Source organism: Notechis scutatus, chromosome 10 (genome assembly GCF_049901735.1).
Source record: "Notechis scutatus isolate UNSWTSFEM ecotype Mainland chromosome 10, rNotScu1.2, whole genome shotgun sequence".
Classification (NCBI taxonomy): Eukaryota; Metazoa; Chordata; class Lepidosauria; order Squamata; family Elapidae; genus Notechis; species Notechis scutatus.
This window is the reverse complement of record NC_142018.1, coordinates 12,764,018-12,791,315: the sequence shown is the minus strand read 5'-3', so window position 1 is coordinate 12,791,315 and position 27,298 is coordinate 12,764,018. Positions and strand designations below refer to the sequence as shown.

General features: G+C 52.2%; 1 protein-coding gene across 1 annotated transcript in view; it reads right to left on the bottom strand.

The window, feature by feature from the left end:
• The window catches only part of BCORL1 (BCL6 corepressor like 1), a 63,723-nt gene that overhangs the window by 22,434 nt on the left and 13,991 nt on the right, over positions 1–27,298 (bottom strand). Inside the window, 5 exon segments of the mRNA XM_087972357.1 lie at positions 1,247–2,802; positions 2,805–3,594; positions 3,732–3,816; positions 6,657–6,782; positions 25,347–25,436. Coding sequence (XP_087828483.1) covers positions 1,247–2,802; positions 2,805–3,594; positions 3,732–3,816; positions 6,657–6,742 — 2,517 coding nt within the window. The 5' untranslated portion in view covers positions 6,743–6,782; positions 25,347–25,436.

Sequence of the window (27,298 nt, the reverse complement as noted above, 5' to 3'; positions counted from 1 at the left end):
TTCTTCCTTTTTAATGTTGGGCTAAAAGGACAAAATATAAACAATCGTTGGAGGTTTTTAAGAAGAGACAAAACAAGCACTTATCTGAAAAAGTATAGGTTCTCCTGCTTGAGCAGGGGGCTGGACTAGAAGATCTCCAAGGGCCCTTCCAGCTCTATTCTGTTCTGTTTTACTCTATTCTACTCTACTCCTATTCTATTCTATCCCATCCCTATTCCATTCCAATTCCTATTCTTATTCTTTATTCTCTTCTATATTTTCTATTCTTTTCTGTTCTATTCTATTTCTATTCCTATTCCATCCTAATTCCATTTAATTCTTATTCCTTACTCTATTCCATTCCACTCCAATTCTTATTATTCTATTCTATTCTATATTTTCTATTCTATTCTATTTCTATTCTATCCTAATTCCATTTAATTCTTATTCCTTACTCTATTCCATTCCACTCCAATTCCTATTATTCTATTCTATTCTATTCTATTCTATTCTATTCTATTCTATTCTATTCTATTCTATTCTATTCTATTCTATCCTTATTCTATCCTATCCTTATTCCATTTATTCATTTTATTCCTTATTCCTTATTCCATTCCAATTCCTATTCTTGATTCTATTCAATATTTTCTATATTTTCTATTCTATTCTATCCTAATTCCATTTATTCCTTATTCCTTATTCTATTCCACTCCAATTCCTATTCTTAATTCTATTCTATATTTTCTATATAATTGTATTCTATCCTATCCTATCCTTATTCCATTTATTCCTTATTCTATTCCATTCCACTCCAATTCCTATTATTCTTTATTCTATTCTATTCTATTCTATTCTATTCTATTCTGTTCTGTTCTGTTCTGTTCTATTCTATTCTATTCCCTGCTTCTTGTCCTGTCCCATCCTATCCTCATTCCTTTTATTCATTATTCCATTCCATTCCATCCCATTCTAACCAAACGGAGCATGCATGGAGAACTATAAACACAAGCCCACCTGCAAGGCTAACAAACAAGGTGTCCATGTTTCCTTTAAAAAAAATGGATGCCAAGCTTCCAAAAACTTTTGCTTTTCTGCCACTGCCATGCTTCCCCTCACCCAGCAAGGATCACCACCCTTCAGCTCATCCCCCCTCCCACCGCACGGGAGCTAGCCCATCCTGTAGGCCCCTAACCCCACTGGCTTTTGACTCCCCATCCCAGAGCGCATCCCTGCCCTTCCTCTCTTCTGCCCAGCCGCGCCAAGTCACCTTCCGGCTGTGCTGATTCTGGCTGCTTGTCTTGCAGGCGGCCGCCAGTTCTTCTCCCCCGCGTGACTTCGGCTTCTTCTGGGCCGGCCGATCGGGCCCCTCGTGGTGCCGCTTGGATTTGCATGGGAAGCCCCCCTCGACTTTGATGTGGGCCACCCCCTTCAGCTTGGCTTTCGGAGGGTCCCGCACGGTGGCCCCCGCATTCAGGCAGGTGGCCGAGGCAAAGGGGGGCTCGGGCTCCAACCGCTCCTTCTTGATCCGGCTGAGGTCCACCTGGTGCACGGGGCAGGGGGGCACCTCAGCCTTCGGCGGGTTGCGGGAAGTGTCCCCTCGCCACTCCCGGCCCTGTTTCTCGGCCGGGGAAGCCGACTCGGCGGTGACCCGGAGGCTTGCCTGGGCGGCTACGGGCAGGCCGTGGGGCAGGTGGGCAGTCACGAAGGGGCTCTTAGCTTTGGGGTCCCCCAAGTGCTTGTGGGCGCAGCCCTCCGGGGCAGTTTCGGGCGGAGGCAGAAGAGCGTTCTCAGCGGCCGAGTCCATCTCTTGTCGCTCGAGACCCCTTGAGCCCTTCGCCTCGGGCGGGCTGGCCTGGAGAGCCGGCGAGATGCACAAAGGGCTCTCAGTGCTGGGCAGGGCAGCCTTACAGCCTTTGCCCTGGGAGGGGGCTTCGGGGGGCTTCTGGACCGCTGGGGTAGCTTCCGCCAGCTGCCCAGCAGGGAACACAGCTGGTTCGCTGGGGCCGGGTGTCTTAGAGGGCCCGACCGGATTAGGGGACAGCTGTGCCGTCGCCGAGATGCCGATGGAAAGCAAGGTGCCCGGATGGTAATGGGACCACCCGATGGGCAGGAGTTGGGGGCTGGCCGGCTTCCCGTTGAGCAAACACCGAGAGTAAAGGTTGGCTTGGCTGGGATTCCAGAGGGACAGGTCCTTGGAAGGGCGTAACGGAGGAGCCGGGGTGCGCCTAGTGGAGTCCACTTGTCCCTCAGCCCCGGGTTTTTTCCCGGACGGCAGCCCGGCGCTCCGGGGTTCTCCTTGGTCGATAATGCAGATGGGCTCCTGCTTTGGAAGGTGGCGGGAGTCCCTGCTGCTTAAGTCGGTCCCGGAATCCTTGCTCAACAAGACCGAGGCCGGCACGGGGTTGGCCACCCCCATGTAGGTGCCTGGAATGGTGCCGATGAAAGCCGTGGGGTTTTTCACCCAGGCGCTTTGCTCGCCGTTGCGCAGGAGCTCTGGGAAGATGACGAAGGGCGAGGCGGCGGCCTGGGCCACTCGCTGGGCCTTGGAGGAGACCGGCGTCAGCAGAGCTTTGCCGCTGGGGTGCACCGGGGTCAACACGGGCATGGGGGGCGTCTTGCGCTGGCTCGGCGGAGGCAGCTTCTGCCGGTTGGACTTGGAGGACAGATCCAGAGGCTGCATCTCGCTGCATTCTGGCGGGGAGACCATCTCGCGCTCCAGCTGCGGAGGGGACTTCAGCGGGGAGAGGGACGCCAGGACCCCCGCAGCCAGCCGCTCGGGGACACGGGGCAGCACGGTGGCGGGACCTGAGAGCGGGACGGCCCGGCGCAGGAGGCTGCCAAGGCAGGGGTGCCGGAGGGCAGTTCTGGGCCGTTGGCAGGAGGGCCGGAGCCCGGTGTCGCAGGGGCGCTGCCATTTTCTCTGGGAGGCGGAGGAGGGCAGCTTAACGGAGCCGCCTCGACACAGGCTGCTTTGGGGTCAGGAGCCAAGGGCCGGCCCACAGAGAAAGCGTAGGGATAGGGGTGGGGACCGGGCAGGCAAGGGTCTTGTTGGAAGGATGACACCGGGACGGCCAGGGCAGGTGAGACCCCCAGCGGGTTGGAAAGAGGAGGGAGGTAAACCAGTGGCTGGCTGGGGGCCAGGACGGTGGCTCCGGGAGGCAGGGAAAGGGACATTTTTTGCATAGGGGGGGCCTGAGAAGCAGAGAAACAGACGCTCTTCAGGGTGTAGGTGGCAGGAGCCGGCGCCACCGTATTGCAGCTGCTGCTGCTGGCAGCGGAGATGGGGTTGACAGAGGCGGCGGGCGTGGGGAGTCCCTTTTCTTTGCCCATCTGCTCGCTCTCCAGAGCCTTGGGGCAAAGCGGGGTCACCTCCGCCGTGTCTGCAGCAGAAGGAAAGAGGCAGCACAGGCTGCGGCTGCTATTGTTGTCCAGCTGGGGCAATTCTGGCTCTTGAAGCTTGCCAGGCTTGGCATCGCTGTCCTTCAAGGCCTTCTGGGCACTGTCTGGCTCGTGGGCCTGCTCCCGGAGTCGAGGGCCGGCTTCTGTCTCCACGGTGCCCTCCGGTTCAAACCCTTCGGCGCCCCCACCGCTTCCCGAAACCGCTGTGATCTCCACCTGCCAAAGGGGACAGAGAGAGAGAGAGAGAGAGGATCAGAAGCGGGGCAGTTCGGCCACCTTCATGGGGACGAGGCCATTCTCCCCGGCCATTCCCACCCTCCTTCCCTCTCCATCTCTCCGACCCAACCTCTCACCTTGGAAAAGCTGTTGCAGAACTCAGTCGAGCCCAGGTGCTGGGAACTGCTGGTGTCAGATTCTTCATCAGAAAGTGGGGCTCTCCTACAGGAAAGTTTAAAAGAAAAAAGAGAGAGAAACATGGAAAAATTATCCAGAGGTGCTGGGGATGAAGCCACTGATCTGACCGGCATGGCACATCTGTGGCCAAAGTCACATCCAGCTGTCATCCGACTTTTCTTAAAAGGGGAATGAGTAAGAAATAGCCTCTTGCTGATAGAAGGGAGTATTTGTAGCTCAGGGTTGACATGAGGGGTCCTTGGTGATCTCTGAGCTGGGTGATTTCCTTGCAGACGTTTCAAAACCCAACTAGGGAACATCATCAATGGTAGAAGGGAAGGGGATTGTGAAGAAGGAGAAGGAGGAGGAGGAGGAGAAGGGGAGGAGGAGGGGGAAGGAAGAGGACTATGGGGTCCTTGGTGATCTCTGAGCTGGGTGATTTCCTTGCAGACATTTCATAACCCAACTAGGTAACATCATCAGTGCGAGAAGGGACCAGAGTTTGTGGAGTGAAGAAGGGAGAGGAGGGAGAGGAGGAGAGAAAGAGGCGGAGGGAGAAGAAGGAAAAGGACCAATCTGTAGTTGTTCCCAATCTGGCCCCTTTCAGGAGACTACTGGAAACCTGTTGGAGGTTTTCTTAAGAGCGGCTTTCTATTCAGAATTGTTTAATATAAAAGAGATTATGAGGTCATAGGTACTTTCTGAGCTTGTAGACGTTTCATTACCCAACTAGGTAACATCATCAGTGCTAGAAGGGAGTGTGGTTTGTGGAGAGGAGGAAGAGGAGGAGGAGGAGGAGGAGGAGGAGGAGGAGGAGGAGGAGGAGGAGACAATGATTGTGTGGACCTTGGTGCCCTCTGAGCTTGGTGACCTTCTTTCAGACATTTCATTACCCAACTAGGTAACATCACCAGTGCACTGGTTTGATACTAAAACCTAGTCGGGTAATGAAAACATCTGCAAGAAAACCACCAACCTCAGAGAGCACCAAGGACCCCGTAATCTCCTTTATACTAAACAATTCTGAATAGAGAGCCGCCCTTAAGTCAGAGCACCGCAATAGCTTTCCCAGTCTCCTGACGGGTGCCAGATTGGGAACCGCTACAGATCAGAGAAGACCATTTCCGTCAGCCTGAGCTTACCTCTCTTGTAAAAATGGGCCGTAAAAATAAAAGAAATAGAGAGGCCAGGGGATGCTTTAAAAAGACACGGAACTTCCTTTGCCTCTGTTCTGAATATAAAACTTACCAGCAAAACACCTTTTAGAGCCAATTTTAGAAAGGCTATTTTGTTCCCGCATGTACCTGTTCGAAAGGCAGAGATGCTGGCGCATTTTAAAGATCGGAATATTAAATATGACTTTAAACCACAATGTCCCAAAGGTGCTTTTTTTTTAGGAGGCAACTGGACTTCCTTGTTTCTCTTTGAAGACGTTTCACTTCTCAGCCCAGAAGCTGCTTCAGCTCTGACAGCAGAGGTGGTATTCAGCCGGTTCTGACCAGTCCTAGCGGACTGGTAGGGAAATTTTTTGACCGGTAGGGAAAATTTCGACTGGCCCTCCCCACTCGCCCCCTCTCTTACCTTTCCCACCTTTCCTATATTTTGTTGTTTTATTAGCTCATCTGATTCGCGTGGCAGAAAAGGGACTTACCTCAGCTGAGGTAAAAAACAGCAGTTGATAGAGAGGGTGGTCCTTGAGCCCCGTGTACGCACGATAGGCATGTTTGGCGCGCGCACAAGATAAGCGTCAATATATTCCTTCCAGCGTCGATACAGGGGGCAGTGTTCGAGCACTGCGCAAACACCCGCAAAGTGATGTGAGCTTGCAAAGCGAGGTCTGCCAACTGGTAGGATTTTTTTTTTTTTGAAACCCACCACTGTCTGACTGGATAGTGGGGAATGGAAGGATTGATATTCCTGGCAGACAGCTGGTCATTTGCATCCTTTTAGTGGGTCGTTGAGGCCACTTGGAGGTTTATCTGTGTCCTCAGGGTCATCTGAGTAGCGCTCCTGGTTCCTGGAGTCCGCAATTTTTTCCCCCTCTGGAAATCCATTCCTACTCCCACACCATTCCAAGGGCGTTCATCCCAAATTGCCTAGGTAAAAGCCGGATGTCTGCAAGGAATATAAATCCTCCCATGATCCACTTATCACTGTCAGAGCTGAAGAAGCTTCCCGGATGAGAGGTGAAATGTCTTCAAAAGAAAAAAATAATCCAACAGGCTTTTTTTAGCTATACAATTCGGCTCAACTGTTGTCAAGGACCACCTGTGATTTCCCCCCTCCAATTTACCTTATGCGCCTGAATGCATGAGTGGCATATCTATGCGCCTTCCCAGCCCTACTGGCTCGGCCTTCCATCACCGTCCCAATTTCTCACGCCGGCTCCTTGGGAAAATTAACTGCCATCCCGTTTTTAAAGCTTCCGCTTGAGAAGGCAAATGGACACACACACACACCATACACACAATATTTTGCAAGCAACCTGAGTTGTGTATGTGTGTGAGTGATCTCAGGCAATGGGGTTTAAAATCTCGAAAGAGGCCGGCATTTCTTCTCCCCACCTCATCCCTGAAAGGAAACAGGATGCTCTCTGCACAGATGTGCATGCTCTCTCTCTCTCACACACACAAATAACCTCTTCCCCAAATATTTTGCAAGCAACTTGAGTGTGTGTGTGTGTGTGTGTGTGTGCGCGCGTGTGTGTCATCTCGGATCGCCGACGGATTCAGCGAAAGGAGAGAGGCGGCCATGGGGTTTAAAATCTCGAAAGAGGCCAGCATTTTTCTTCTCCCCGTCTCATCCCCGAAGAGAAACACAAGTGCTTTGCAGAACGCTGCCCTCCCCCCCCCTGCGCAAGGGCACACACGCACACACACACACACCTTTCTTCGTCGAGGCTGCTCGTATGAAGCCGCTCTGCGCCCGTCCAGTTATGCACCCCGCTGTAGAGAGGTGCCGCAGAGATCATGACAGCCGCTCCGCGCGTCCGCTTCAGTCAGGGGCTCCGCCTGGAACGGCAAAAAGAAAGACACGCCGTGAGGCTCGGGGGTTCCGGTGCTGCTGCTGCTGCCGCCGTCGGTGCTGGATCGGCAGCTCCCAAAGCTAAGCAAGGCACATTGTTTGCAACGGCCCAACAGCTTTGATGGGAAATGCTGCTCTTGCATCCAGAGAAGGCTGGAAAGGAAACAAACGAACTGCCCAGGAAGAAATATAAACGCAGGTCATCCTCGCCTGACAACCGTTCATTTAGTGACCATCCAACCTTACGACGGCGCTAAAAAAAAAGTGACTTAGGGCCCTTCTTCGTAGCAGCATCTCCATCACTGTGTGATCCAAATTTGGACGCTTGGCAACGGGTTCGTATTTATGACCGTCTCCGTCTCCCGGAGTCCTGTAATCCCCTTTTGCGACCAGCAAAGTCAACGGGGGAGCTGGATTTGCTTAACAACCGGGTTACTGCCTTATCCACTGCAACGATTCATGAGAAAGGCTCGTAAAAATGGGGCAAAACTCCACTTAACGAATGTCTCACTTAGCAATAGAAATGTTGGACTCCACTGGGGTCGTTGAAAGCTGAGCGCTGCCTGTCATCCAGCCCTAATCCTGAAGGGATCCCAACTCTCCCCAATGCTAAAAACGGGCCCTGGGAGATCCGTTAATTTGCATTTGGACTGTTCGTTCTTGAGCCAAAATTCACGTTAGGGAAGAAACCATCCACAGGGCAGCTCTGCAAGGTCCAAGCTGTCAAAATCTGCAACTCGGAGCAGTTCTGGGAACGGATTAAAAGCCGCTTGGTTCTCCCCAGACGAAGAGCTGGCCCTGCTTCAAGACTCACGAGGAATGCAGACCCGGGGACAGCCAGCATGGCTTCCCGTGTGTTTCTTCTCCCCCCCGCCACCCCCTCCCCACGCCTGGGAATAACCAGCATTGTGGTTTTAACATGTCCCGGACAGCCCCCAATCTGGGGAATGCTAAAGACCCGTTTGTGGAGGTCAGTTTAGAGCTAAACGGACAGAGGCTGGGATAAGTGCGTTGATTTTCCCTACGTTCAGTCTAGCCTATGCACAAAATAAAAAATAAATCACAAAAACCGTGTAGGTTTCCTCAATTGGTCCAGAGCAGACGTGGAGTGTATTCGTTAGGGCAAGTAAAAGAATGAAAGAAAAATCAGTCATTATTTTATTGGCTGCAGTACCAGGCCCAGGGAAAATGCATCCCAAAAAGAGGCTTTAGGTCAGCTATTCCTTCCGGGGGAGGCTCCCCAAACTTGGCAACTGTGGAGCTGCTGATCCAGTTCTACAGAGGAATGATTGAGTCTGTCATCTGCTCCTCTACAACTGTCTGGTTTGGTTCTGCAACCCAACAGGACAGACACAGACTTCAGAGGATAATTAGGACTGCAGAAAATACAATTACTACCAACCTGCCTTCAATCGAAGACCTGTATACTGCACGAGTCAAAAAGAGGGCTGTGAACATATTAACAGACCCCTCACATCCCGGACATAAACTGTTTCAACTCCTTCCCTCAAAACGACGCTATAGAGCCCTGCACACCAGAACAACTAGACACAAGGACAGTTTGTTCCCGAACACCATCACTCTGCTAAACAAATAATCCCCTCAACATTGTCCAACTATTTACTAAGTCTGCATTACCATTAATCTCATCACTCCTTATCACTCATCCCCTCCCACTTGTGACTGTATGACTAACTTTGTTGCTTGTATCCTAATGATTTTTGTTGCCTGTTTCCTAGTCTGATTTGATCGCTTATTGTACCCTATGACTATTATTAAGTGATGTACCTTATGATATTTGACTCTTGATGAATGTATCTTTTCTTTTATATACACTGACAGCATTTGCACCATGACAAATTCCTTGTGTGTCCAATCATACTTGGCCAATAAAGAATTCTATTCTATTCTATTCTGTTCTATTCTTCAATTCCCAGAATTCCTCAGTTTGGAGGAATTCCTCAGTTTGGAGACCCCTGTTTTATAGCCCACGCTGACCTTACAGGTAAATCTTCCGTGAAGGCAAAAAGAGGAGATCCAGTGGTGTCCGAATACAAAACCTCCAATGTAGAAATAAAATAGGGAGAGGAGAGGAGGGAATGATCCAAGGCAGACCCCTCCCTCCCTCCCTGGGACGCATGACCCCGGTCCAGACGGAAGGCAGCCCAGGGATGGAAGAAGAGCCATGTGGCTCCAGCCTCCAGTAGAACCCAACCCTACGGCCTGGAGAAGAGATGGTGGGGGGTGGGCAACACAAGGAGGGATCCTTGGCAGACACCCCCCCCCCAAAAAAAAAACAGAGGCTGGAAGGAGGAAAGTGAGGCTGCCTCAGCAGCTGCGGGACATGTGGGGGAGATGTTAGTGGGGCATTCACCAAAAACGGACATGGTAGCAGCTCATTTTTCTTTCTTTTCTCCCAGAGAAGACGTGGGAAATGAGCCAGACAGAAGCATTCCCAGGAAACAGCAGCAGCAGCAGGAGGAGGAGGAGGAGGAAGTAAAGGAGAAAGAAAAGGAAAAGGCGAGGAGAAGGAGGAGGACAGGAGGAGAAGGAAAAGAAGGAAAGAAGGAAGAGGAGAGAAGGAGAAGTAGAGGAGGAGACGGAGGAAGAGAAGGAAAAGGAGAGGAAGAGAAGGAGAGGAGGAGAAGGAGAGAAGAAGGAGGAGAGAAAAAGGAGAGGAGGAAGCGGAGGAGGAGAAGTAGAAGAGGAGAAGGAGAGGAGGAGGAAGAAGAGGAGAAGGAGAGGAGGAAGCAGAGGAGGAGGAGGAAGAAGAAAAGGAGAGGAGGAAGCAGAGGAGGAGGAAGAAGAGGAGAAGGAGAGAAGGAGAAGAAGTAGAGGAGGAGAAGAGGAGAAGGAGGAAGAGAAGGAGAAGGAGAGGAGGAGAAGGAAAAGGAGAGGAGGAGAAGGAGGAGGAGAGGAGGCAGAGGAGGAGGAGTAGAAGAGGAGAAGGAGAGGAGGAGGAAGAAGAGAAGGAGAGGAGGAAGCAGAGGAGGAGGAAGAGAAGGAGAAGAAGTAGAGGAGGAGAAGAGGAGAAGGAAGAGAAGGAGAAGGAGAGTAGGAGGAGGAGAAGAGGAGAAGGAGGAGGAGAGAAGAAGGAGGAGAGAAAAGGAGAGGAGGAAGCGGAGGAGAAGAAGTAGAAGAGGAGAAGGAGAGGAGGAGGAAGAAGAGAAGGAGAGGAGGAAGCAGAGGAGGAGGGTAGAAGAGGAGAAGGAGAGGAGAAGGAGAGGAGGAAGCAGAGGAGGAGGAAGGAGAGGAGAAGGAGAGGAGGAGGAGAAGGAGAGGAGAAGAAGGAGAGGGGAACAGGAGGGGAAGAGGAACCCTCCCAAGTTGAGCAGAATCGAAACCTCTGAAAAGGAGGCGGGCCATGGCGAGAGGGAATAATGCACATGCAGCCATGCATGCACACAAAGCTATGGCATCGCAAGGGCATGTTTTTTAAGAAGACAGGGGTGGGGTGTGGAGTTTCCTGGGAAGGGGGCATCAGGAACAGGGAGGTGCCAAGCCCAGAGGCTTCCCCCAAAGGACTTTCCAGAGGTCCAAGGCCACTGTGAAGACAGGCCAGCGTGAGAGGGGCTCTCCTCCATAACCCAGGAGAGAGCAGCGAGACCCTCCTCCTCCTCCGGGGAATGCCCACCGCCTGTGGCTCCTCCTCTTTCCCTGGGGTCGGTCACATGGCTGAGCAAGAGGTCAGGGCAGCCAGATGTCCCTTGCCTTGATCCTTTCAGGGAGAAAGGCAATGGAGGGTGCCCGCACGAAAAACAGAGAAGGGGCTGAGAAGGGAAGAGATGCTCAAGGGTTTTGGACCTAGGAAAGAGGAGATGGAGACCCCTTGGGGAGCCGGGGGGGATGAACCAACTCCTTGATTGTTTTGCAACATCTCTCTCTCTCTCTCACGCACACACACACACACACAGAGGAACGAAGCAGAGCTTTTTGCAAGGAATCCACTTGAATTGGCACCTCTCTTGTTAGAGGGAGGCTGGAGAGATTTCAGGCGGATTCATTTGAGGATGCAGAAGACTGCCACCGAAGCAGAAGTTCTCTTATTGCAGAAGGAAGGAAGGGAAGAGAAGGGAAGGGAAGGGAAGGGAAGAGCTAGGGGGTGACATAATGGCAGCCTTGCAATATTGGAGGGGCTGTCGCAGAGGAGAGGGGAGGTCGATCTGTTCTCCAAAGCACCCGGAGAACAGGACCAGAAGTAATGGGGGCAAGATCATTAACCAACCTGGAATTAAGGAGAAATTTCTGGTCGATGAGAACAATCAGTGGAATGGCTTTCCTCCTCCAGAAATTGTGAGTATTTTAAGAACAAAAAAAGTAGACTGCTACTTGTCCAGAATGGTATATCATTTCCTAGTTGAGTACGAGTTGGACCAGAAGAACTCCAAGGTCCTTTTCAACTCCGTTAGTCTGTATATTTCGGGATTATACACCGGATTGTTGCTAGCTGTCTATGTCCATTTCTTAAAATCTTTCAGAGGTTCCCAGATCAGGCTGACTCTAACTCATCCCTCATCAGGTGAGCTTCCCAGGGTTCTCCTTGCCCGCTTTGGTCTAGACTCAGAGACAGTAAGCTGGCAGTACCATTCTACTAAGACAAGGGTCTTCAAACTTGACAGCTTTTAAGACTTGTGGACTTCAACTCCCAGAATTCCTGAGCTAACATGACTGGAGGAGGAATTCTGGGAGTTGAAGTCCACAAGTCTTAAAAGCTGTCAAGTTTGAAAACCCCTGATCTACAGTATCGATCTCCATATCTATCTATCTCCATATCTATCTATCTATCTATCTATCTATCTATCTATCTATCTATCTATCTATCTATCTATCTATCTATCTATCTATCTAATCTCTCTCTCTCTCCCTCTCTCTCATCCAAGTGTCTTCAAACTTGGCAAGTTTAATACTTGTGGACTTCAACTCCCAGAATCCCTGAGCTAATATGACTGGAGGAGGAATTCTGGGAGTTGAAGTCCACAAGTCTTAAAAGCTGTCAAGTTTGAAGACCCCTGATCTACAGTATCTATCTCCATCTCCATCTCCATCTCCATCTCCATCTCCATCTCCATCTATCTATCTATCTATCTATCTATCTATCTATCTATCTATCTATCTATCTATCTATCTATCTATCTATCTATCTATCTATCTATCTATCTATCTATCTATCCTCCCTCTCTCTCTCCCTCTCTCTCATCCAAGTGTCTTCAAACTTGGCAAGTTTAATACTTGTGGACTTCAACTCCCAGAATTCCTGAGCTAACATGACTGGAGGAGGAATTCTGGGAGTTGAAGTCCACAAAGTCTTAAAAGCTGTCAAGTTTGAAGACCCCTGGACTAAGATTACCTGGAAGCCCATCACCCAAGCTACGTCCCTGGTGCAAACCGCTCGCAAAGAAGTGATGGGGAGGAAAAAAAGGGACTCAAAGTAGGTAATCCGGAGAGGCAGGTGGAGGAACACCTAGGCATGACTCAGAGCCTAGAGACTGACAGGACACAGGGAACCAACCACAAGCTAGCCTAAGCCACCCAATTTTAGCCAGGCCAGACAGATGAAACCCAGCCTGTCTATTGTACAAACTCCCAAAACCACAATTCGGTTCGTCCTGCGGAAGCCTTTCCTACAAGCATCGCCAGGAGGGATCATGTCGGCTGAACGAACAGGCGAGGTTTAAAACAGGGTAAACAAACCAACAAATAAAAACAAGGCAAGGCACTTGTGGAAGGACAGCAATGACTACACACCTTCAGGACTTAGCAAAGCTCCCGTTCAAAATTCTTTCAAGGGGTTGGCAAATGCTATTTAGGCTTCAAACCGGCACCTTCCCAACACACCAGGTGGGAAGGGACGGGAGGGAAAGAAATTCCTGGAGTTTGGGTTGAGGGAGTAAGCACCAGTGCTCTGGAGCAGGCTGGCCACGGGTTTGACTTAGGTGGCAGGGCTGCCAGAGTCCCAGCTGAAAAGCAACAGCCCCACATGGGCTTATCTGAGGCTAGTGAATGGGAGGTTGAGATAGCTCGGCTGCCGAGCAAAGCAATTATGCCGAACCTCCCCCCTCCTCTTCCCTAAAGGCTGGGAAAGGTGCAGACAGAAATGGAAGTATATAGATTTTTCAAAGCCAAACACGTGGAGAAACCTTCTCCACTTTATACCAATTTCAGCTGCTCCCTCCAAAGTCCGAAAGCAAAGTCTGAAGGGCGAGGGGAGAGGGTCTTCACCTTTGATCTTCCAACTCCTTGGTAAGTTAGATCCTCCTGTCGGATCAGTCAAGGCCCATATAGCCCATACATATATATATACACACCCCTATACTTTACCATGCCAGGTGTTGCTAAATAGAGCCACTCCTACAGCCACATTCCAGACGGCACTGCAAACAGCCCAGCGCATCCCCCCACCCCAATTTTGCCCAGCTCAGCAACCAAGTTCAGTTCTGCAGTCCGGCACCGCTGGCCCAAGTGTTGACAGAAGAGCAAGACGCACTTAAAAACAAGCATTTCCTCAAGAGAAACGCAACGGTGTGAGCTGCCAGTCCACACCTCTGAAGCGAAATAATCAACTGAGAGGCAAAAATCCCACCAAGGCTACTTCCCGGGATTGCCAAGAACTAGCCAGAACTCAGTGGGCTCACCTAAGCCTTGCAGGATTTGTAAGAGTTCTGACCCACAACTGGGAATCTGGGCTTGGCATCTCTGCGCAATCCCCCCAAAAAAAAACATGTTGGCCATCTTTCTAACCAGCCCAGAGAGATGAAACGGGACAATTTCATGCTCCTGCCCCAAAGCCAAGGCGGCATAGGATCAACACGAACAAATCCTTAGCCTTAAATAAGCTTCTGAAGGCATAATTCAAGGCAAGAAAGCTCACAATCTTCTAACACAACTTTCGTGGCTAGACTTCCAAGTTCTGAGTTCCGTTTAGCCTACATCTTAAAAGGAGTCTCAAACATCAAGATATTCCTGCTGTGTTTAACCCTATCACACAAATATGTGAGATGTTTAGTGAAAACTGGATATTGAAATAAACAGATAGATGGATAGATGGATGGATGGATGGATGGATGGATGGATGGATGGATGGATGGATAGATAGATAGATAGATAGGTAGGTAGATAGATAGATAGATAGATAGATAGATAGATAGATAGATAGATTAGATAGATTAGATATATAGATATAGATACACACACACACACACACACACACACACACACTTTACAGTTGGATATATATACACACACAACAAAACAAACAATGCATACACATCTACCAAGGGACAGGACTACTTATGGACATCTATGGAGATTCTCAGTCACCCAGGTCTTGGTTGCCCAAAGGTGCTTTTTCAAGAAGAAATTGGACTTTCTGGTTTTCTTCCTTTGAAGGCGTTTTGCTTCTCATCCAGGAAGCTTCTTCGGCTCTGACTGGATGGTGGGGAATGGAAGGATTGATATTCCTTGCAGGCAGCTGGTCATTTGCATCCTTTGGGAGGGTCCTTGAGGCCACTTGGCGGTTTATCTGTGTCCTCAGGGTCACCCGAGTTAGTGCTCCTGGTTCCTGATTTGGGACAACCATGACGTGAATGACTGGGAATCTCTACAGACTTTTAGCTATTCAATTTGGGATGGAAACCCTTCGAACGGTGTGGGAGTAGGAATGGATTTCCAGAGTGGGGGGGAAAATTGCAGACTACAAAAATTGCCCTACTCAGGTGACCCCGGGGACACAGATAAACCTCCAAGTGGCCTCAACGACCCTCTAAAAGGATGCAAATGACCAGCTGTTTGCAAGGAATATAAATCCTTCCATTCCCCACCATCCAGTCAGAGCTGAAGAAGCTTCTTGGATGAGAAGCGAAACGTCTTCAAAAGAAAAACCAGAAAAAGTCCAGTTGCCTCTTTTGAAAAAGCACCTTTGGGACAAGACTTAGGGAGTTTTCTCGGACTTAATAGTCAAAGGAGATATATCTGCAAGAACAATGAATACAGATCCTGTTCCAAGACCAACGGATGGTCCAAATTTTGGAGACGAGGAGGAGGAGGGGGTTGGCCCTAGGGACTTTTTACATACTCTGATGTGGATTCTTCGTTATCGAAGAGATCCAGACAAATTTCGATGGAGGGAGGCCTGGCATATGTCGCCTGAGCCTTCTGGACCCTGGATTCCACACAAAAGTGGCATTGTGTGCGTGAAGAAATACCCCTTAATTTTCCTTCAGAAGTTAAGGGGGGTCTTGCCTCAATAAGGGCAGGGGGAAAACGAGGGAAGAAAGGAAGAACAGACGAGACACAAACAAGACGCAATACAGGTAAGCCTTTGACTTACGACCGTAAGCGAGCCCAGAAATTCTGTTGCTAAGTGAGACATTTGTTAAGTGAGCCTTGCCCCCCACCCCATTTTACGACCCTTCTTGCCACCGTTGTTAAAGGGAATTGTTGAGAAGTTGGTAACCCCAGAGTCGTGGACGTTGCGTGTCAGAAGGTCGCAAAACGGGGGGAAAAAAATCACACGACCTTGGGACACAGCGACGGTCGTTAAGTGCAAACCCGTTGACAAAGCGCCTGCATTTTGGTCGCACGATCACGGGGAGTTACGTGTGAAACGTCGCTTTCCCCCCCGGTTGCGATGCAATTTTGAACGGCCATCCAATGAGCTCTTGTAACCAAGCAGTCCTCATCTTACAACAGTTCATTTTGTGACTGTTCAAAAGTCACAACGCAGCTGGGGGGGAAAAAACCCCAACTCATGGATGTTTTTCATACTTACAACCGTCGCTGCATTCCCCCATGGTCACGTGGTCGAAATGTGGCCGTTTGGACAACTTGCGTTTAGGATGGGCGCAAGGTTCCCTTGGGACATGGGATTTACTCTTCTTTTCTTTTTTTAAACCTTTGCTAACTTTAACAACGTGTGGCGATTCACTTAAGAACGGTGACAAGGAAGGTTGTAAGATGGGGAAAACGTTCGCTTTAACAGCTTGTCTGATTCAGCCACCAAACTTCAGGGGTTCCATTGTGATCGCGTGTCAAAAACTCCCTATACTGGATGGGTTTCAACCGAAATGATGGTTTAGTTCACGTAGGATGACCTGTTAGGGCTGTCTCGAAAAGGAAGGTCACTTTGGGTGCCAGTGTGGATGCGCACCCCACAACGGCAACTTAGCTAACGAAAGGAATAGAAGAATAAAAGTGTGCAGAGAAGAGCAACAAAAGGAATTAGGGGTCTGGAGGCTAAAACATACAGAGAATGGTTGCAGAAACCGGGTATGTCTAGTTTGATGAAAAGAAGGGCTAGGGGAGACGTGATAGCAGTGTTCCAATCTCTCAGGGGCTGCCCCAAAGAAGAGGGAGTCAAGCTATTCTCCAAAGCACCTGAGGGCAAGACAAGAAGCAATGGGTGGAAACTGATCAAGGAGAGAAGCAACTTAGAACTAAGGAGAGATTTCCTGACTGTTAGAACAAATAACCAGGGGAACAACTTGCCTCCAGAAGTTGTAAATGCTCCAACACTGGAAGTTTTTAAGATGTTGGACAGCCATTTGTCTGAAGTGGAGTAGGATTTCCTGCCTAAGCAGGGGGTTGGACTAGAAGACCTCCAAGGTCCTTTCCATTTCTGTTATTCTGTCCTAAAGAGGTGGCTGCCCAGTTTCTTAAGAACTTCTGAGATAGAGAACCCACAACCTCTACAGACAGACTACTCCATTAGCACTGATGATATTGTGTGTGTGTGTGTGTATGTATGTATATGTATATATAATATGCTTCTAATCAAGGAGAGAAGCAACTTAGAACTAAGGACAGATTTCCTGACAGTGAGAGCAATTAATCAGTGGAACTACTTGCTTCCAGAGATTGTGAACGCTCCAACACTAGAAGTTTTTCACAAGATGAAATGGTATAAGGTTTCCTGTCTAAGCAGGGGGCTGGACTAGAAGACCTCCAAGGTCCCTTCCAACTCTGTTATTCCAATTCAGAATTTTCTCCCCTTTTCCTACCACACAGTGCCAGCTATCCAACAGTCTTTCTTTGAATGCACGAAAACGAGGCTTTGGTAGCCACTCTATGCGTCTAGACAGCTGTTTGTTTCTTTAAAGAGTGTTTTTTTAAAAATAAAATAAAATACAGTCCTCAACTTACAACTTGAATGGAGGCCCAAATTTCCGGTGTTCAATGCAATGTTTGTTAAGCGAGTGTGTTGTTAAGTTAGTTACATGGTTGACTGCGCTTGGCAAAAGGTCGCAAAAGGAGGCTCACATGACCCCAGGACACTGCATCCGTCATAAATACGAATCAGTGGCCGAACGTCTGAACGTTGATCAAGTGAAACATGGGGAGGTTCCAAGGGTCGTAGCTGTGAAAAACGGCCATGCGTCACTTTTTAAAGTACCATTGTCACTTTGAACGGTCACTCAATGAACGGTTGTAAGTTGAGGGCTACCTGTACTCCTTTAAAGGTTGTTGTTTTTTTAAAAAAGATTTTCTGAGGCTGCCCCCAAACCATTCTGGAACTGGGCAGCCCAGAAACCCAGCCAGTAAATAAATCCGATTGAAGCATGTTAAAATTAAAAGGAGGACGGAAAAGATTCCGCTGGGAATACTTCCGTGGCCGACAATTTCAGAGGCTGCCCCCAAAATCTGATATTGACACCTCAGTTTGAACCCCAGTCAAAAGCTAGAGAGACCGATGCTCCTTTCAGCGAGTTTTCAGCTCTGTCACTTAAAGCGAAGTTCATGCCTCCTTTACAATTCCTTTAAGCAGAGACAGGCTGCATATAAAACCAGACTTTGAAATTGCGCATGTGGCGGAGGATATATTTGAAGGAGGAGAGGATCCCCCTATTTCTCCCCACCCTCTGGAAAGAAAACACCCGTATAGCCGCCCCCCCCCCCAGTGCCAGGCTCCCAAAACTTTTAGGGATATGCGAAAAGGCAGAGAGACAATTGCAGCCCTATGTCCCTGCTGGGACTTCCTCTACTGATTCACAAAGGCGTGTGCTTGGAGCTTAATTTGAGCCAAGGCATAGCCGTCACCCGGGGAGGAGCGGGGAAAGGGCACCGGTGGCTCTTTACATTTAAAGAAGCCGAGAAAGGCTGCCATCTCCCCCCCCCGCAAAAAAAGGCAGTTTCCAAGGTTTGGAAGTCGCCAACTTCTCTTTCGGAAAGCAACCGATTCGGGGTAGCACAACGGAGGACGACGGACGATGTCATCGTGGAAGACATGCCTAACAGCCGCAGGCCTCTCGCGGTAGAATGGCCCAGCTCAGCCCATCCTTCCCTACTAACAAGACGAACAATTATGTACACGGCAACAGCAACAGCGGATCTTTTGCGCTGGCACACCAGCTCGGTCCAACGCGGTGCTTCCTACTCCAAGGAAACGCAGTAGCGGGTGTTTCCGTTCCTCCCCTCCTGCAGCTGCCCCACACAAACTTTCGGGCCCCTTTCCAAAACAAGGCTTCTCCTTCCCTCCCTCCCTCCCCTCTCTCTCCCTCTCTCTCCCCCTCCCTCCCTCCCTCTCTCTCTCTCTCTCCCTTCTCTTGCTCTCTCCCCTCTCTCATTTTTTTCCTCTCTCTCTCTCAGCAAAGGGGCACAGGCGAGTTTCCCTTTTTTGCTCTTCAGCCTGCCTCACCAGTGGAGGAACCTGATTGTGGAAACCTGTGGCAGCTGCAAATTAGCATGATGCTTTTGAAAAACACAGGCAGTGAAGAAGGCGAAGGAGGGTTGGGGTGGGTGGGGGGAGAGAGAGAGGAAGGGAGCCTCTCCCAGACCTTTTGGAAAGAACTGGAGAGCAATAAAATCTGCCCCCAACTCAGTTTTCTCTTCCTGGCTTCTCTGTTAGGCGGAGTTTGTGCCGGAAAAGCCAGGATGCCTGCAGGGATCACCGATGTGGATGGGTCACCTGTTGGGGCAGGTAGAGGAGGTTCCCCTCTCTCTTTCTCTGCTGTCAGGCTGTGGTTCTCCAGGCAGGCGGGCCAAGTAAACAAGGCCATTCCCCTGGCCTTTGGGCAGGCAGGGAAATGCCTACCTGCCAGGGAAGGACCTCTGGCTCCAGCCTGCCGCAAGCAGCCGACCTCTGCGGCGGCCGGCCTGCCAGGCACGGGGCTCCTTGCAACTCGCGGAGTCGCCCGTCCCCTTTGCGCCGCCGCGCAATCCCTCCCCGATCGCCGCTTTCTCCTCCACCTCCTCCTCTTACCCTGCGCTTCCTTTTCAAGCCCCGGCAGGCCTCGGCTCCCCCCGACCTCTCGCTCTCGCTCTCTTTCTCCGCAAAAGCAGCAGCAGCAGCCGGCGAGGTTTACAAGCTTCCGCCGAGGCGCCCCCGGGACACAACCACCCGGCCAACCCCGGGGCCAGCCCCAAGTTTGCCCGGCCCGCTTCGCCTTGTTCAAACGGCCGTCCCCGGAGCTTGCTTCCTTTCTCCTGGCTCGGCCCCGCTTAGCGATCGGGGTCTGCTGTGCGCGCCCGAGCTCCGCGGCATCGCCTCCGGGGCGGATTGGGCTCCGCCTCCGGCCGCGCACCCAGACCTCCAAGCCCCGGGAGCTGGCTGGCTTTCTCTCTCTCCCTCTCGGCCGGCCGCCCGCGCGCTCCGCCCCGGCTTCCACGCCACCCACCCACCCACCCACTCGCCAGGCTGCCCGTTCCCTCGGGGCCGTCGCGGGCATCGCCCTTGTCTCTTGTTTTTATAGGGGCCGGGCTGGAGGGAAAAGCCGGCGCAGATGCCGGAGGGAGGCCAGCCCAGGGAGCCTCGGCCCGCCCCGAGCCGCAAGTCTCGGGAGAAGCGAAAGCGAAGGGTCCCGGGCTCGCTTCGACGGCTCCTTCCTCTCCTTTTGGGTGGGGGACGCGACGGGACGGGACACGGGGATGGGGGAGCGAGAAGGGTCGGAGGGGGCTCCGATGGCGCTTCCTACCCCTCCCCAGCCAAACGGGGAATTGGGAGACCCGGGGTGGGGTGGGGAGATACTGCTATGGGTCTCCCCTCCCCCTCGACGTGCAAAAGCCCTTTTCCTCCCCGGAGGCGGCAGCGAAGAGACAGTGGTGGTTGCTTGCTTGCTTTTTGGGGGTGCAGAAGGAAGAGATCGAGGTGGCTTCTTCTTCTTCCCGGATCGACGCTGCGCCCGCCCCGTCGGAGGGGAGACGGGGAGGGGAGGGCAGGGCGCGTCCGGGCGGAGCAGCTTCCTCTCTCCCTCTCCCCTGCCCCCTCCCCGCGCTGGACGGGCCGTCGAGGAAGTGGATCTCTGCTTCCTGCTAGACGGAAGGGGCTCCTCCGAGGGGATCTCTACGGCCCCCACCCATACCCATACGGGGGTGGGGGGGCAGAGAGTGGCCGCGGAAGAGCCGCGGGGCGCTGCTGCTGCCGCCGCCGCCGCCAGCCCCGTCGCTCTTGGACGGGACCTTACCCGGGCGGGCGAGGAAGACGGGGCGGGGGGCGCCTGAAGGAGGCGAGGCGGGGGTCGCGCGCGAGGAAAGGGCCGCGGTCCAAGGCCCGCTCCCTGTTTCCATGGAAACCTCACTCACACGCCGCGGCCCCCCTCCTCTCTCCCTCCCCGATGGCGACGAAGGGGGAAGGCAGGCAGGCAGGCAGGCGAGCGAGCGAGCGCGGCGGGCCTGAGGAAGGGAAGCGGCGGAGACGCACCTGCTCCCGGGGCGGGCCCCCTCCGAGGGACCAGCGGCGTCTTGAGGCGGTGGGGGGAAGGCAGCCCCAGCCGAGCGGAAGGGCCGGACGGCGGGGCTGGGCCGGCTCCCCTTCTTCTTCTTTTTCTTCTTCTTCGCTCCGCGGCGGCGGCAGCCGGAGAGTGCGAGGAGGACGAGGCGAAGCCAGGCACGGCGGCTGCCGAGTCGTCCTGCTGCTGCTGCCGCTGCCGCCGCTGCAGGGCCTGCCGGGAAGTGTAGTCCGGCCGCCCGGCGGCCCCCACGCCCACACCGCGCCCGGCCCTGCCCTGCGGACTACCGCTCCCAGGCTGCACCGCGGCAGGGCCCTGCCCGTATGGGAAGGGGAAGGGTGTTGGGGGGTTATTCTGAGCCAGCCGAGTCCAGAGAGGGAAAGAAGGGGAGAGAGAGAGAGGGAGGGGCTTTGCGCCCTGCCCGGGGAGGGGAGGGGCCGGGCCAGGGCGGGTCCCTCCTCCACCCGAGGGGAGGGAGAGAGATAAGAAGGGGTGGGTCGAGGGATCAACGCTGGGGGCAGCCGTGACGCTCACAGGGCTCCCTGCGACCCCCCTCGCCCGCTGCCCCGGGCGGGAAGGAGGGAAAACGGGAGGGGGTTCTCAGTTCCCACGCAGGGCTCAAAACTCGCATGGGTGCGTGAGTTGGGGGCGCCCCCATCCCAAAGCGGGGCGCCCGCTTCTTCTCAACTGCGCCCCCCGAGAAGGTCACGGGACCCGAGCGGAGGCAGCGGGAGAGGGGAAGAAGGGCCCGGGGGATTGGACGGAGCATGCATTTTTTGGGTGGGGGTGGGCGGCTGAGGGAAGGTTGCATATCGGGGTCCAAAGACGGGGAGGGGGCGAGGGGCCGGGGGCGCGCCCGCCCTCCCGCTCTCTCCCTCGCCCACGGGACGGCGCGGGGTCCGGCTAGCGCCCGGTGGCTAAGCCCCGCGCGGAGAGGGGAGCCCGCTGCACCCCGACGGAGGGGCGGCGGCAGCAGCAGCAGCAGCCCAAGCCCAAGTCGGCGGGGCCGGAGCTTCCCCCCTCCCACCACCGCACTCCCCGCGATCGGCGTTACCTGGCGCGGCCCGAGGTCGCCTCCTTTCCCCTGCTCTCTCTCTCTCCTTCCTCCCGCCCTCGATGCCGCCCTCCAGGCCCGGCCGGAGCAGCTGCCGCTGCTGCGCGGGGTTTGGGGCTGTCCGCACCTGCGTTGCCTGGGCGCACCCTCGGATCCAGTGGCGCAGCGCGGCGGCGGCGGTGGCGCCCGAGCCTGGCTGCCTCCCAACGCCTTTGCCCTTTTCCAGCCGGCTCGGCCCCCGCCGGCTCTCCCCGGGGTGGAGGGAAAGCGCTGGCCTGCTTACCTCCTTCCGTCGCTCCCTCGGCTCCTCTCGGGAGGGCTGGCGGGGGGGGGGGAGATGCCGCCGGAGGGAGGCGCCCCACACCGTTCGGCCGGACGATCGCCTCTCTCTCTCTTTTCGCGCTCCCCCCCCTCGCCGGCCGGCCGTTTCCGCCGCCTCGCCTCGTCCCTCCCGACGCCCGTCCGCGCCCCGTAGAAGTTGCTCCCGCTTCGAAGGCCCCGATCGCCGGCCCGGCCTGCTGCCACTCGCAGCAGCAGCGGCGGCGGCGGCAGAGCAGAAGCCAAGCGCCCCCAGCACGCCGCGGCGCGCCGCCCTTGCTCAGCCCGGCCCCCCTTGTGGGCCGTCTCGGCCGCTGCTCTCGAGTCCGGCTTCCCTCCCCTGGGCCCGTCGTCGCCGCTGCTGCCCAAGGCCCTCCCCTCGGCCGGGCTGAGACCCTCCTCCTCCTCGCCCCCCAACCCACCCCGCCACCCGGCTCCAGCGTCTTGCCCCCCTCCCTCCCCTTTGGCCCTCGGATCTCTCGGCTTGGCAGGCCGTCTAAGACCGGGGCTGGAGGGACGGACAACCGCCGCCGCCTTCCACCTTTCTTCCCCCTGCTGCGTTTGCCCGTTGCTCCGCTCCTCCCCGCGCCGCGATGCTCTCCGGGGCTTTTCCAACCGGCGGTCTCCCCTTCAACTACCTCGCCCGCCCCGGCCGCTCCGAGGCTGCTGCTGCTGCTGCTGTTGGCGCGAGATCGCCGTGGGGGCGTGGGGGGCTTAAGCTTGGGTGGGTGCGGGGAGATCGCCCGGTTCCTTCTTGGCTTCGCCGGATCAACCCCCCTCTCCCGATCGCGCCGTTGACTTCCTAACGGGCGACTCGGAAGAGAGAGAGAGAGAGAGCGACTTTCTCGGCCTCCTTTGCCTTCTGCCAACCGGCCCTAAAAACCGAGAGAAGAAGGGAGAGAAGAAAAGAAGCGAGAAAAAGGGGAGGGAGGGGTGTTGCGTTTTGCATCGCGCCCGGGCTGCGATGCTCTAAACGCGGCGATCTGGGCTTCTTCTTCCAGCGATACTTTATTGGGTATTGGGGATGGGGTGGGTGGGTGGGAACGGTGGGTGAGGGTTGGGGAGGACCGTTTAAATGACCCTGGCCCGTCCAGGGATGAACGGTAACAGACGATGGGGAGGAGGAGGAGGAAGGAGTGAGGAAGGGCTGGGGGGCAAGAGATCCTAAGCTGTCCAGCTGGCCTGGATGGGACTAGTATCCAAGTTGGGCTCCCTTCCGACGGTCCCATCAAGGGAGGCTTTCCCTTCAAACGAGTTCAAAGCAGGGAAGGATGGATTGAGGGCCCCTAATGGACAGGTACCCGTTTTTTTTTTTTGGTTTTAATTCATTTTCACTTTCCCGCCAGCTCCTTTTCTAAAGCCCAGAGCTACTTCCTGGAGTAAAGAAGGAGCAATAAGCAACTTGGCTGTCGAAAATCCCAAGTCCCAGCTTCTGACGCTTGGTTCTGGATGCCAGTTTGGGCAGGGAACGGGCCGATTCAAACAATATCAACTTTTCCACCCACCCAGCTTTTCTTTAAAAAGTTTGATTGGGGGAAGCCTGATGCTAAGCCCCAAAGAATGAGTTGATTACTTCCAGATCCCTTACTTCCCCATCTGTCATTTGGATTCACACCGTGGGCTACACAGAGGCTTGTTTCAGCCCCGATTTGGCCAATGGGCCATTGCAGTCTTGTGCATGTCACTAATCCATAAACTCTGGCTTGCAGACCGCAAGGCTGAGTTCACAGGGGAAGAAAAAAAAAACTTTAGCCTAAAGTGAGAATAGCCATAGCCCTCTTAAACTTATATACCGCTTCAGGGTGCTTTACGGCCCTCTCTAAGCACATGAAAACTCAAAAAGGGTTTATGCCGCTGCCTTTCCTACGCCATTTGTAGGGCAGAAATTTCATATATTTCACTGAGTGGTTGTAAGAGCAATAGACTCTAAACTATTACAGAAATGTTTCTTTTTCTTCCCATTATTGCAAATCGCTCCCAAGAAGAGTGCAAGTATTTAATTATCTATGGATTCCTACCGTGAAGAATATCTCCTGTGTTCTTTGTACTGGGTGACCCAATTCCCAGTTTGCATTAAGGCAAAACCGCTTTAACCTGTATTCTGTAACAATATACCCGCAACCATTTGGATATTTCCAGCGTGCTAAACCATATACACTATTAGTTTGCGGACCACCAGAGCTGGATCAACTCAACACATTAAACCAGAGGTCTCCAAACTTGACAACTTAAGACTTTTGGACTTCAACTTCAGCTGGCTGGACAATTCTGGGAGTTGAAGTCCGCAAGTCTTAAAGTTGCCAAGTTTGGGGACCCCTGCAGTAAACCAAAACCCGACTCACCTTACTTACGCAACACCCAAAATGGACGGAGCCACAATTTACTAGGCCAAGCCGTGATTGGCTAGCCTGTGCATCAACCTGTTGGGTGAATCCAGCCGATACTGTTAGTTTATGTGCATCCATGCATTCAATAAACTGTTGCTAAGAGTGCTACAGGTTAATGAAGAATCACAGGTACGATTGCACCGAATCTTAAGCTGGCACGGACCGGTTCACGTAACAACCTGAGCTCCCAAATTACTCAACCACGGTTTGGCCTGGTGATTCCCAACCTGGGAGTTTAGTATGGTCTGAGACGCTGCCGAGGTTCCCTATGCAGAAAACCCTGGCTGCATTCAAAGGTGTTTTTAAAAGGCCTGACCACACTAGATAGTAGTAAGGAAATCATAAGTGCCCAACCCATGTAAAGTTCCATTTTGTATGCCTCCCACTGAAGGTTGTGAGAACAGCCCAGGATGGATAAGTTGCAAGCAAAGAAGAATAAAAGGTTCCCAATTAGCCACTTGGTAAAAAGTGCTTGGTAAAAAGTGCCCAGGATAAATAATCTGGGAAGATGATCATTTACTTTTCCAAGGCATCCGAAGGCTAGACGAGGAATAATGGGTGGAAACTGAGGAAGGAGAGATTCAACCTGGAAATAAGGAGAAAAATTTTCTGACAGTGAGAACAATCAACCCATGGAACAGAAGTTGCCTTCGGAAGTTGTGGGAGCTTCATTACTGGAGGCTTTCAAGAAGAGACAGGACTGCCATCTGTCAGAAATGGTGTAGGGTCTGTTTGGGTGGGGGGTTGGACTAGATGATCTACAAGGTCCCTTCCAACTCTGTTAGCCTCTACCTGTACTTTCATCAATGACAGATCTGCAAGTGCCTAAGAACTGAATTCTTTAGTAGATATCCTTGCACTGGCAAACTCTACTTCATTTATTTATTTTCCAAGTCGAGAGCATTAAAAGACCACTCGATCCATGATACCCTTAAGAGCTGGCATATGTGAATGGGCACAATGGATGAAATGGCACCAGCAGGAGTCTGGTATCATTCAGGAAAAGCTCACACATAGTTTCTAAGGAAGAGGCTCCCTATGCCAGACAACCAGCGAAGAACATAGCAACATGACATCATAGTGGACCGTTGAATCTACGAGCTTCCATCACTTAAAAGAAAAAGGTTAACTCACCGTTAACTTGGAAAACCGGAAGCCGCTAAAACTTGACGATTCGGTTCGCCTATCAGACTGTCTGGATTTGGTTCAGTATGCTGGGAAAATCTAGACCAAAAAGACAGGATCACCAGATGGTTTAACAGAATATAAAGACACAAAACCTCTGGAAACGTATAGAATAATATAGGAGCAGGAAATGCATTTGCAAAAGGACTGCGGCTTGGCTGATAAGGTGCCCAAATTGGCAGTGGGTCTTTCAGAAAAAAAACATTTTTTCCCCCAGTTTTCCTCTGAAAGTGGAGATGCCAAGGACAGGGGGGAAAAAAACCTAGCAGGTATGTAATAATTACATTGGCTGGGTATCTGCAATATCCAATTATAAGCACATGCATCTTGCAGGCAGCGTGATAGGGTGATATCAACCCATGGCAGTGCTTTCCAACTCATAAGCCTGCCCGCCCTTCATTTCGATCTCGATTCTGGGAGGACCAAGTAGAGAAGGAGGCCACATGCAAATGCAGAATGTTTCTCTCATCCAGATACCCATCTTAAAGGCAGCAGAGGAGATGCCAAGCAGGTGGTGAAATGAACTCAGGTTTACGCATCTCACCAAGCCACGGTTTGCTTAGCAAGCCTCACTGACCAGGTTTGCCTACTGCGTACCCGTTCCAAATGTCACAAGGCATCCGATAAAGGAAGCCAGCCCAATAAGAGAGATCTGGATTCTTGGCACCATCGTGTAATCCAGAGCCACTTTCTTTCCAAATTTTGCACCCCTTTTTTTTTTTAGAACCGGCGATTCCTAGAAACAAACTGCCAAATTTATATATAAATATATATAGTCTGGTTTTCTTCCGGTTCTTAAGATTCTGGCGAAAAGCAAGCAGCATTTTTCCTGACCTGAAGCAGAGGGGAGTTTTTGGTGTTGACGTGGTTGATCAGAAAATGCCGATTAAAATTTCGCAGTTCAAAGGTTAATAGATGGAACAGAGGGATCCGTAGAAGAATCGTGGGGTTTTTTTTTTTCCCATTGGAAACAAAGCGGATCTCCCTGTTCCCCCTTCTCCTGCCTTGGGGGTGGGGGTGGGGAGATGTGGTCCCAGTTAAAGGCCTTCTTACTTATCCTGCGGGGATAACCGAAACACCATCTTCCTGGCATGGAGGCGAAACCTTGCAGAGAGAACAAAGCTGCATACATTTCATATCCTCCTTTGCCTGTCTGTACAAAAGATTGTGGTGGGGGGGGGAGAGAAAAGGGGGCAGTCAGTCTCCAACAGACCCTGTTTTAGGTCTGTTGGAATCTGGTTCTGCATGCTGGAAATAAGGAAGAATTAGGGGCATTCCCCACTCCCCAAAAATGAACGATGTTCTAAACCTTCTGGAGCACTATTTCCCTTAGGAAAGGAACAGTGTGGCTTGTCGTAAGACGACCCTCTGGAAAACTTTAAGTTTGAGCCAAGGCTCTTCTGAGTTTAAAAGGGCCTCTGAGCATGTGCAAAGAGTCCTCACAAACACAAACACACACACACAATGCTACACAGGTACCAAGAGTCTAAGCCAGAGAGACTGAGACCAGGATTTCCAACAGGTGAATTCTGGAAATCTATGGAGATTCTCAACCATCTAGATCATGGTTGTTCCAAAGGTGTATTTTTTCCCCAAAAGGCAACTGGAGTTTGTTTGAAAATGTTTTGCTTCTTATCCAAGAAGCTTCTTCGGTTCTAGAAAGCTGCTTGGATGAAAAGTGAAATGTTTTCAGAGGGGAAAAAAAAAAAAACTCTCCCAAGAAAGTGCAGTTTCCATTTTGGGGAGAGAGAAAAAAGTACCTTTGGGTGAATTTGAAAATGTTCCTTTTGAGAAAGGAAGTGAAATTAGTTTTCCTGCAGTTGGCAGAGATCCTGGCAAGGACCTCAACCCCATAACCTCAGCTGCATTATTTTCACCATCCTATAAGTTAAGAGCAAAAC